Source organism: Lactuca virosa, chromosome 2, assembly GCF_052849685.1.
Source record: "Lactuca virosa cultivar CGN04683 chromosome 2, Lactuca_virosa_CGN04683_v6, whole genome shotgun sequence".
Taxonomy (NCBI): domain Eukaryota; kingdom Viridiplantae; phylum Streptophyta; class Magnoliopsida; order Asterales; family Asteraceae; genus Lactuca; species Lactuca virosa.
In genome coordinates this window covers 302,695,602-302,707,698 of record NC_136427.1, presented here as the reverse complement: position 1 = coordinate 302,707,698, position 12,097 = coordinate 302,695,602, and the positions used below count along the sequence as shown (strand labels likewise).

At 35.2% G+C, this 12,097-nt stretch overlaps 1 protein-coding gene across 1 annotated transcript; it reads right to left on the bottom strand.

Moving 5' to 3' along the window:
* Positions 1 to 257: 257 nt before the first annotated feature.
* On the bottom strand, positions 258 to 2,076 carry LOC145161565 (Double Clp-N motif protein). The gene is made up of 6 exons (XM_079081112.1): positions 1,781 to 2,076; positions 1,471 to 1,506; positions 1,270 to 1,379; positions 893 to 1,072; positions 613 to 740; positions 258 to 477 (listed from the first exon to the last, which is right to left on the bottom strand). Exons 1-6 carry the CDS (start codon positions 2,008 to 2,010, stop codon positions 433 to 435), a joined length of 729 nt encoding a protein of 242 aa, XP_078937238.1. The 5' UTR covers positions 2,011 to 2,076; the 3' UTR covers positions 258 to 432.
* Positions 2,077 to 12,097: the final 10,021 nt, after the last annotated feature.

Sequence of the window (12,097 nt, the reverse complement as noted above, 5' to 3'; positions counted from 1 at the left end):
GACCAATGTCGATAGGACAAAAATTGCAATTTATTTATAGTCCATCGAAAAAGTTGGTGAAAGGAGTTGATCTTGTGCAAAAGACATAAATGTCCTCCTCATTATTGAAAACTTGTCTAGTTATGTCCTATGTAAGTGTAACAAACGCAATCTCGATAAATGAATTAAGAATGTTAGATATGAGCTTGGGTAGCCTTTATTCCAACTAACTGAAACTGAATGACCATATTATAAGATTACAGTACAGACTTATGAAATTGTACAATAAAAGCAATACCACTGGGCTTCTTGCATTATATGATTTGACGATTTTGGCCCCTTAAATTACAAATTTCATTTTGCTTCATGGCATATAATTTGTTCTGTAAACAAGTGCTCCTCAAGCAGCCGATGAGATTGAAGCAGGAACATGAACATGTATTATAAGGTTCTTTAAAGTCCCTTCCTTTTGAAGCTCAAAACAATTTCAATGTCCATCTGAATATATATATATATATATATATATATATATATATATATATATATATATATATAATGAGAATATGAGATGACAAAAAGTTTTTCTTATTAAAAAAATTTAAGAGGTGTGAGGGAATGAATGTTTGAACTTACGGATTTGGCAAGCTCTTTAGCTTTATCGTCATCAAAACCAAGTGCAGACATGATCCTGTGAGCAGCTGATTCCTTTTGTGCCCAGATCCCCAAAAGCAAATGGGAAGTTGTTACTTCTCCTGTTTCTCCTGTCAAACATCATTTACAATTACAAATTGTCTAACACCTTCTTTAATTAACTAGTATCATTTTTAGCTTCTACCAATAGGCTCATTAATTTAGATTTTTTCAGTTCAAGAAATAGTGAAATAAATAAGAACACAGGGAAGTAAAATTGTACCTGACTTAAGTTTCTCGTTTATTGCCCAATCAATGGCCCTGCGAGCTGGTTCAGTCAATGGAGGATGCTCAGGGCTGAAGATATACATGTCTGATTTTCCAAGTAATTTTACAGTTTCTTCTCGCACTTTGAACAGTGTTACACCACTTTCTCTTAATAACTTTGCAGCCAAACTAGTACCTGGGAAACTTTGACACATTCATACCATTGAAGGAAGTCTATATTCATATATACAAGTGGATAAATGGCTAGTATGCTTCAGAAGATTGATATATACTATGAGTTGATTATAAACGTGATTACGCATAAGAATTTAGAAAAAAGTTGCAATGAATGAATGTGCCAAGGTTAAAAGATTAGGAAATTAGCTGACTGACCCTCAACCAATATGCCCATCAACAGAGCTTCGGTCCCAGTATTCATAAACTTCAACTTCCTAGCTTCCAATTCACCCATGGCAAACGACTTTATGAATCTAAACGACCATCTTCACACACTCACAACATCAACAACAATAATCTCAGATAAAACAAACTAAATACCGGATAAGAACAACAAAATTGCAGATATAAGCTTACTTGGCGGTTTTTCCAGGACTTGCCTCCTCTGATGTCCTGCAAAACAGCGATGAAATTGCACAGTAAACGTCGTTAATTCAATTTCATCTGTTAAGGAAGTATGAGCTGCACTTTTACTTATAATTCCCGCAAGATCATTCATATTAGTAGCAAATCCTACCAACGTTATAAATCCCGGAAGATTTGTGAGCTTGTATCGGTATTCAGGAATAGGTTTAAGTCCGTTTGACTTAAGAGTTAAGAGGGTCAAACGCCAATACTTATATGAATTCACATAATAGCAATTGATGAACAAAAAACACGGACTTACGGAGTTGTAGGACTAGACGAGACCGTTGCGACGATACATGAGTATCGGCCAAAATTTCTATGCCTCGAATCCGGTGTTGGAATTGAGAGCTGCAGTCCGACGAATGAACTAACCATGGCCCTGGAATTGATTCTCCTGGACGGGAGAAACGACGAATTGCATGAATTCCTACACCGGCAACCGGAAGATGAAGGGGAAACGGGAAGTACCGAAAGAGATTGGGCAGCCATGGAGAACAAGAAAACCCTAAGCAACTAACTCTGTTGTCCAATCTTCTTCCGTTAAAGCGTAGACGACGTAACCAGTTTTTCTTAAGCTTGTTTGGTAGGATTTGAATTTTTTAGATCTAAAATTTTAAGAGGTCTGGATTTCTAAGAGCGTCTGAAGTTATAACATACTGTTTGGGTTAGAACCTCTGAATTATTGTGTTGAATTATGAAAATAACCATGAATTATTGTGTTGAATTATGAAAATAACCATTTTACCCTTCTGTATTATTTTGAATTCAATGTTTCTGTTTTATGTAATAACATAACCAACTTTTTAAATAATCATAAAAGATATATAAACAACATACAAAAACTCAAAAACATGATAACAAATTCCATTATATTGATCAAAATGTACAAAACTAGAAACATTTAAAAGAAAAAAAAAATAAACTATCCAATTCCCAAAGGAAAAGAAAACATGTATTATATGAAAAACAACAAATGGACTTTCAAGGTAAACAAATACATTTATACTCTTTCCATCATTACATCAATCATGCCCTTCAATAGCCCTTCCATTTTTCTTTCCAACATTTCAACGTGCAAATCCAAATTCTACAAGGAAACAAATGGGCTCAATGGAAAATTATATAAAAAAATCATAAGTTGAAACAATCCAAATAAACTTAAAAACTGCAGCAATAAACATCAAAAAAATGAACAGTAAAAATTGCATCCATTATCACCTCTTTCTTGATAGCATCCTTCTTGATAGCATCAATATGGAATCCTTGGTCATTATCCTTCTTGACAGTTTTTATCATCCAATGTTTCTTTTATGCAAAAAGATTTAAGACAAAGAAATTTAAATAAATCATAAGTTGAAACAATTTCATTCTGACATTTCATCAAATGGTTCACATGCAAGTAAAATAAACATGGGAAAGAAGCCATAACTGATAAACCACAATCGACATTACGTAACCATAACTCACCAAACAATGGATTCAAGATCCTTATTAACAATTGAAGGACCATATGGATCAGTTATATGATCGACTTGTACTTCCAACAAAATCACACCAAAATCAACGACATTTTATTAAAATCAAACCAAAATCAAACCAAAATGAGCAAATATTTCATCAAAATCAAACCATATTTCAACCCAAATAAATAATTTCAACATCACCAAATATTCAATAACTTTTAGAAACGACTACAAGCATTTCAACAAGTTTTACAACCGAAGAAACAGTGAATTCGAGGGAAAGAATGAAGAAACAGAAGAAGAAACCGAAGAATACCTTGTTGTTGGTTGCTGCGGTTGGCTGTTGCGGTCGGCGGAAGAACGACACGTAGATGGAGGCGGCGGAGGAAGGCGACGTTGCTGGCTGCAGCGTCGTCGGGGATTAGGGTGGGCGGCGACCTGGCGTCGTCCGATGCTGAGGAGAAATACGCGAAGCAAGCAGACGCAAGGGAAGAAAAGAAGAGGCGTCAATTGTTTAGGGCAAATAGGGAATCCTTAAACGCGCGTCTCTTTTTTTTCAGACTTGGTTTATTCTCTGAAAAAAATAAGAGGTATTATTCATTTTAAGAGGCGAAAAATAATACACAAACAAACGGTCTGAATCTGAAAGTTTAAGACATTGCCTCTTAATTATGAAATTAAGAGGTAAACAAACAGCCCCTTACTCTACTTTTAACTTCACAATATTTTTTTACAATAATTTTTCAAATCATTATATTTTCAATATTTTGTACAAAAAAGTTGCTAGTTTATTGCTTTTTAAAAAATTTATTTACATTTATAAAAATTTCAAAGAAATCATTTAAATTAAAAAAATCCACAAAGATAATTTTTTTAACAAGATGAAATCATTGTAAAAGTTTTTACAATTTTAATGAAAAAATAGTATTAAGGGGATATTTGTATAGCAAATATTAATGTATTAATTAATGTTATGTTTGACAGAGTAGCTAAAAGTTAATTGTAGCTGAAAAGTTAGCTGTCAGCTGATAAAATATAGTGTTTAGTAAAAACTAGCTGATAAGGTAGCTAAGAAATATAAAATAACATAAAATAACATGTACAAAAATGATTCTATATTATAAAACAAATATGTAAATCATATAATTAAATTAAAGAAAATACTAAAGGACATTTCTCTGATTATTTAGTTTTAAGTGAAAAGTCATGCATTTCATATCATATTCGCAATATTATCATGAATTTCTCGCAATCTCATGGCATGATTGTCGAATATTATCATGACTAAATCTTGAATGATTTTTTTGTACTTCTCTAGGTATGTAGTTATGTTGCTGAACAATGTTGAAAATCATATGTGTCGAATCATTTCTTCGAATATAGTAAATTAGTTATGAAGGATAAATGTGGCCATTATCACATCTATTTGAGTATTCTCACTAAATTTTGGCATTATGTTTAATAGTTTCCACATTTTCTTCAACACTCCAAACGAACGTTCAATACAACTTCGAAAAAGATGAATGTACACGATTAAAATCCTCTTGAGCATTGGTTGGAAGCACATGTTCAAACTGTGAGTGATGATATCTAAGACGTGGATATGGTGCCTTTGTCTACTACATAATATTTTCCTATATGAAAATATAGATAAATAATAAATTAAAATGATTGTTAGCGCAAAAAGTATTAAGAAAGATAAAACTAATTGTACCTTCGGGGGGGGTTGGAAAATTCATATAAGGTGTCTCAATTGCATGTACACTCAAGTATCATGCGTGGATCATTCCCACCCGACAGATATAAACATAAAACACATGTCAAAGTCACATACAACCATTACATTGAATGTAGGGACTCTTTTTCTTCCCTTGTATCTCATTTGGTCGACCATCGGGATACATGCATCTATATGAGTATAATCAATGCATCCAGTGCAATCCTGTTAAGAAAAAGGTTTAAATGACAATAATGAAACATATGAAAACAAATTACCAAACTCAATTACCTTGAAATAAGGCATATATTGACTGTCATTTTCAATGTGAGACGATATGCCTTAAAATGTTGCATCTTTAGGTCTAATATACTCACGTGCAAGACCCATGAACCCTTTGCTCCGTCTACATATGGATTCCAACTGATCATGAAAAGCTCGACTAATTGTTTCTCCAGAACGTTGAAACATCTCATCAACATTTATGTTAGAAAGACCTAGTGCAAGTGTATATAAGAATATTCCAACCTTTTTTTACCGATATTCTATCACTTAACTTTAACCCATAATTTTTTCCAAGTATTCACATAGTTGTGTAAATAAACTAGCACTCATACGAAAAGCATTGATGCATCGTATTGGATTACCATTCAAAATCTCCTTCATCCATGCTTCTCCTGTTTGGTTTGAAGTCATACATGGCTCCTTGTAAATATGAATGTAGTAATAATTAATCATTGCTACATGTTCTTTTAGACTACTCAATGTTAAAAGTAAAAGAAGTTGATTCCTTTGAGTGTCATCCATTGCAAGTTGTATTCATTAATAACATTACAAGCTAAATAAATAAATACCAAGTACAAATGTAACACTAAACTAAAATACTTCATCCGTCCCAAAATTATTGTCCACGTTTGACTTTTTAAGTCTCTTTTGTTCAACTCTGACCTTAAATAATTTACCTTTTGTTATATAATTTTTTATACAAAATATATATGAATAGATTGTTTTTTAAATGTATTTTTATTGTTATAAGTTTCATAAAAAATTATATAACACAAATAAAGTTATTTATGGTCAAAGTTGACATGGAAAGACTTCAAAATTCAAACGTGGACAATAATTTTGGGACGGAGGGAGTATAAAACAATGCAAATGAACAAGTTTAGCATCCAAGCAAAACATAAACGTCAAACTGAGTATTAATGTAACATCTCAAATATACGGATAAAATTTTGCTTTTACATTCATTCAAATCATACGACACTAATATCAAAAATAGTCAAAAGAGTATCATAATAAAATGTTACCTGAGTACAAATTCCCAAAATCTCTAAATACGGAAACCATAGGATGATGCGGTGCAATCAGGTCGGACCCTTCCCTTTCGAACTGGAAGTACCTGAAACAAAAACTGAAAATTTTAAACACAAAGCTTAGTGAGTTCCGCCAAAATACCACATGCTAAACAAACATACTACCAAGCATATCTAGGTGCTTGCCTACCCCTTAAGTCTATTTCAACTGGATAGTGTCAAAAATATCTGGGTGCTTGCCTACCCCTTCGGTCTATTTCAACCGGATATCGGGTCTATTTCACCCATACTACTACCACATAATATCATAACATGAATCACAGAGTCATCAAGCAAATAAAGGAATAACTGACAATTGTTACAAAGACAATCATCACACTACATCATAAACTAATGGGTTGGCATTGGTGCCTTCAACCCATGGATACTGCGAAGGAAGACTCGCCTCAAACTGAAGATATCGTCGCATTCTACGGATGACTCGCGAAATCCTCTCCCTAACGCACAAGCATAAAATCCTAATTAGAAATTAGGCTACATTCTAACTCGAAAAGTCCAAACCCTAATTCTGACTTAAGGCAAAAATGGATTATTTACCCTTTCCTCATTGGGCCTCCCTCCCTCCAAGGCCCACATCCATACAAAGTCCAAAAATTCATCCAAGCCCAACTACAAGGCCTCTAAGGCCTAATATGGCCCAAGAACACCTAATGTAACGCCCCATTCCTGGTACGAAAGTAATTCTCTAAATGTTCATTTTATAAGGGCTACTCGACGAGTTGGTAGCCCTAACTCGTCGAGTAGATGCGAGCTGGACCGCAGGGTTTAAGTGGACTACTCGACGAGTCAGGAATGGACTCGGCGAGTAGGTCCATCAGGAGGAAACCCTAATCCTTAGGGTTTACACCCTATTTAAGCAACATTATGGACCTCCACCCCAGCCTCTATCACCTCCACAGTCCATTCTCAAAACCCTAGCAACCATTGAGTGTCTTAAAGCCTTTCTTACCATTTTTTTGTGATTTGAAGTTAGGAGAAGGAAGAGATCTATTGGTGATTCAAGAAGAGGCAGGAGATCCAGAGTTTTAGTTGCATTTCAGAGCTTTTGAAGGTATAAAGTTTATACATTGGCTTATTTTTCACTTAGATCTTCATGAAAGCTTGTTTGTTGCCACTTTTGGGTCATTTCCAATATAGTTTCGAGTAGAGAGCTTTTGAGACTGTAAGGACTTTAGATCTAGACACTCTTGAGCTTCAGAAGCTCAAAGTTGCCACCTTTATTCAGCCAAGATCCTATTCTATGCCCTAGACTCTCATTTCTAGCTTGTTCTGGGTGATTTAGCTTCATAGTATCATGCATGCACGTAAAGTTAGCAACTTTACGTGTTATTCTAGCCTAAGGGGTCCAGATCTATGAACTAGAGGCAGTGGAATCACCTAGGATCAACTGTATAATCTGAGCATGCAATGGACTCGCCGAGTTGTTCTTGGGACTCGACGAGTCGGACCGATGTCCCCAAAACCCTTCTTTGATTATGAGTGAAACCACTGAGTTAAGGAGATGACTCAGCGTGTTGGGCGTGAGTGAGACTTGGAAGCAAAAGAACTCGACGGGTCCAAAGGGAGACTCGACAAGTAGAATCGAGATGTCCCGATGTTATGACCGTTTGAACTCGACGAGTCGGTAGAGGGACTCGGCGAGCTGGGTTGACTGAGAGTTGACTTTGACTTTGGCGTTGACTTTGACCAGAAGGGTACAATGGTCATTTTACCCTAAGAAGGATTATCAGTCTTTAATTAAGTGTTGTTATGGAATTATAGCCGGAGAGCCGCCGGAGCAGCAGATAGGGATCCCTCACCCAGTTTTTCAGCAGTCAGCCATACGAGGTGAGTTTCCTTCCAGTAGGAACGGGTCTACGGCCACAATGCCGAACCGCTTAAGTTGTAGAGTATGCCAGGGTAAGCCCGATGTCGGGGTTAGCCCGATGCAGTTTACATGTTTCCGGACCTCGGTCCGATGTCGGGGCGGTCCCGAGAGTAGTTATGTATGCCTGATGTCTTTGTGATTCATGCATGTTTATGTGTTAGGTGTTATGTGCTCCGTGGTAAGCCCGATGTCAGGGAAAGTCCGATGTATGTTAATTATTATGCGATGAGTTATATGTTTCGGGGCAAGCCCGATGTATGATAGTTATATGTTATGATTATGTGTTCCGGGCTTCGGTCCGATGCTGGGGCAATCCCGATGCAGATTATATGTTCATGATATATGTTATGTTGTGTATGTGTCGGGGTAAGCCCGATGCCGGGGTGAGCCCGATGCCCGATGCAGTCGGATGCCGGGGTGAGCCCGATGCCAGGCAGGAGTCCGATGTCGGGTAAGCCGATGTCGGGATTCGTCCCGATGCAGTTGGGAGTAGTCCCAGAGTTATGTGATGGTTATATGTTATGTGTATGGTATGTGGTAGTTTGGGGGAGCTCACTAAGCTTCGTGCTTACAGTTTCAGTTTTGGTTTCAGGTACTTCAGCTAGCAAGGGAAAGGGCTTTGAATGATGGCATGGCACACACCACAGTTTTCTTAGCATGGGAGTTACTCTGATATGTTATGTGAGATTGTGATATGTTGACAGATTTTTTGAGATTTTGAGATACATGTTTCATGATTTTATACTATGGCGATGATACTTATGTTTGCTAAATGGTTTTGAAAACGAATTTTTTGGCTAGTATTTTTGGGATGTTTCAAGTTGGTATCAGAGCCTTGGTTTGAGGGATTCGGGCACACTTTCGGGTGTGTCTGAACTCAAACTAAGGAATTGGTATAGAAATTTTCAAAAGAAAATCAATTTTTTTGTAAAAAGGATCTTGAGGAAAGAAAAGAGTTTTAGAAAAGTGAAATATGGCTGAACTTGGTGCCACATGCCGCCATCTGGTGGCAAGACTTGGGGAGAAAGCAATGACCAAGATTGTGCCACATCACCTATTTTCGCACAACACACTTCCGACTTCTAAAATCCGTAACTTTCGCATACAAGCTCCGTTTTGACGTTCTTTATATTCACACGTAGGTAAAAATAAGATCTACAACTTTCCTTTTGACTCTGTTGGCTAATTCTCGACCGATCTTAAATTTAACAGTAGAAGGTGACTACACTGTTAAATATCCGTGTAAAATTCATAACTTCTACATACGGACTCCGTATTCGTCTGTCTTTTTGTCGTTGCGTTCCTATTAATGAGATCTTCAATTCTCATTTAGGTCGCGTTGGCCAAAAACCGCTCGATTTAAAATTCGAGTTTCGGGCCGTGCACTGCTAGGCCAAATCTTAGAAAAATCATAACTTCGTCATACGAAGTCAGATTTGGGCGTTCTTTTTATGCACACTCTCGGTTTAACATATACTACAACTTTTTTTTAGATCACTAAGGCCAAAAAGTCTTCTATCGTAAATTCACTATTTACGTCGCGTAGTGCCGTGTCGGTTTGACGCGAAATTTCGACGGGCCATAACTTCATCGTTATAACTCGGATTTCGGCATTCTTTATATGTACGGAACCCTTGTGACATATTCTACAACTTGGTTAAGATTACTCCTTCTAAATAATCTTCCATCAAAAACTCATTTTTGATGCTCATTTGTCTCTAAGGGGCTGTTTGTTTTTTTTGTGAAGATCTGCACAACCACTTTTGTCTGCGCCGCACAGACATATGCCCTCGCAGCGTGTTTGTTTTTTTGAAGTGCACATATCAAAAAACGTCTGTGCGAGGTCTTCCTGGCGCAGACATGGGCAACTAAACCAAAAAAAAAACATGGGCCACCGTGCATTTTTTTTTTTTTTTTTTTTGCTGAAAATGCATTTTTAATGTTTATGACATGAAATTAAGTTTGAAAAATCAATTTATTTCAACAGCTGTAGACGTTAAAAACAAACAGTCTTCTTATTGCAGACTGCAGACATTTGGTCCATCTCTTCTGCCGCAGAGGCTTGCAGATGTGGTCCGCAGACTGCAGACATTTTGACTTCAAAAAAACAAACAACACTTAAATTGACTAGCCCAAATCTACGGGCGTTACAAACCACATGGCCATTTTTGCAATTTTGTCCACTAAAAACACTATAGCTTGAATCGACTCTATCAATGATATTAAACATTTTGATAAATCCAATCACTTTGTGACATATTATCCAAGTGACGATAAAAAGAAGACAAGTGTTATATTTTCCTACAATTTTTTTTCTATTTATTTTTCTATTCATTAAATCAAGACAAGTGTTCAAATAAAAAGAATAATTAATAAAGAAAGAGAGAGAAAATTAATGATATTCACATGTCATAATCTTATATAAATAGAGATTTTTCCAAATAATATGTACTTGACTTTAACGTCTCGTTCCCGAGTTTAACAAAAGAAAAGAAGAGAAGAGAAAAAAAAAATCATGAGAGAAAAAAAGAGAAAGGAAAGGAAAACATTTTTTTTTGTGTTTCCGAGTTGGAGAGAAGTGAAAATAAAATGAATCATTTTGTTCTTTCTTTCCAAATTCTCGTAAATCGGAAGGAAAGTTAGGAGGGAAAGTGATCCTCCCATTTCCCTCTACTTTCCTCCACTTCATGAAACTCGGGAACACCAATTTCTTTTATTTTCTTCTCATTTCCACCAATTTTGCTTTTCTTTCTCTCGTTAAGTTGAACTCGGGAATGGGGTGTAAGAGTTAAGGAGATATTTATGCCACCAACTATATTTTACAAATTAAAAATTAAAAACTAAGTAATATTCGAAAGAAGACCAGTGAAAACAAAAATGTGCAGTAGTTAAGCTTCAAATAAAAAATAGTTTAAATCTACTAACTTTCCTCCTCAAAAAACCATAAAGTAAGGAATTAACCGAAAAGAAATCAAATGTTTTCTTACCATATATTCAATAAATCAAATTTCAATACTCATTAAATCAAGATAAATATCACAATAGAAGAAATAACTAAAAAAAATTAATAGATTTTATATATCATTATTTTATATGAGTAAATGGTACTTGTCGAATTATTTAATACAAAGTTGATATATGTTATCGTGTTTTATATTATTACAAACTATATAAGTTTTTGAATACATTTGAAATAATTATTAAATTTAAGTTATAACTATATAACTAAATCCAAGGTTGTCAAGATCGGGATCCTACGTATGATCGTTTCTGGGTTTGCAAGATCGGGATCGGGATCCTAAGATCCCACAAAATAAAATATAATTTTAATTTTTAATTTTTAATTATGAAAAATAGTTCAAACATTCAATTTTTCGTTCAAAAGTTATAAAAACTTCAAAATATTAGTCATAAGTCGCAACACAAAATGATAAATGTTAAATTGGTAAGGGTAAAAGACATAAAGTCCTAAAAAAAACTCATTTGCAAAAAAAATAAAAAATAAATATAAAATATAAAAATAAGGGAGGTAGGATCGGATCGGATCTCGATCTTACGATCCTACTTACGATCCTACCTGCGATCCTACTTCAAATACGATCCTTTTACGATCCAGATAGTTTTTCATACCTAGGATCGTAGGATCGTACGATCCTACGATCAGGATCGCGATTTTGACAACCATGACTAAATCAACATAAACTATATACATTTAAATTAGAACAATTAAAATAAAATACATTTGTGACAATTTAACACTAAAAATAATATTGATGAATAGTAACGTTATACTATTTACAACATTAAAAGATTTTGAGTTGAAAATGATGTCTTAAGATATTTTTACACCAAGCCGTTAAAAAAAAAAGATATTTTTACACCAAAAAATACTCTGAGTTGAACATGTTTAGAAAGAATTTGAAGAGCCCACGGATTAAAATTTTGGAAAGCCCAATCGACTAAAAATACTAGGGATCTAAACGAATATTCTTTGTTAAAGGGGAGAAAAAAAAGAGACGGGCCCATCAAAATCAAATTCAAAATCTTCGTATCGTCAACAAAAGGCGATGAGGAGAAACGTTATGCGCAAGAAAGAAGATCCTGTCCGCCGATCCTACCAACGGTCCAGATTAACTCCACCTGTTCTTTAATA

Excerpts from the sequence above, each read along its gene's own strand:
- LOC145161565 (XM_079081112.1), bottom strand. The coding sequence starts at position 2,010 with ATGGCTGCCCAATCTCTTTCGGTACTTCCCGTTTCCCCTTCATCTTCC. Across the intron at positions 1,507-1,780 it reads TCGTCTAGTCCTACAACTCC|GACATCAGAGGAGGCAAGTC; the intron begins GTAAGTCCGTGT and ends GCTGTTTTGCAG. Across the intron at positions 478-612 it reads CTAAAGAGCTTGCCAAATCC|ATGGACATTGAAATTGTTTT; the intron begins GTAAGTTCAAAC and ends ATATATATTCAG.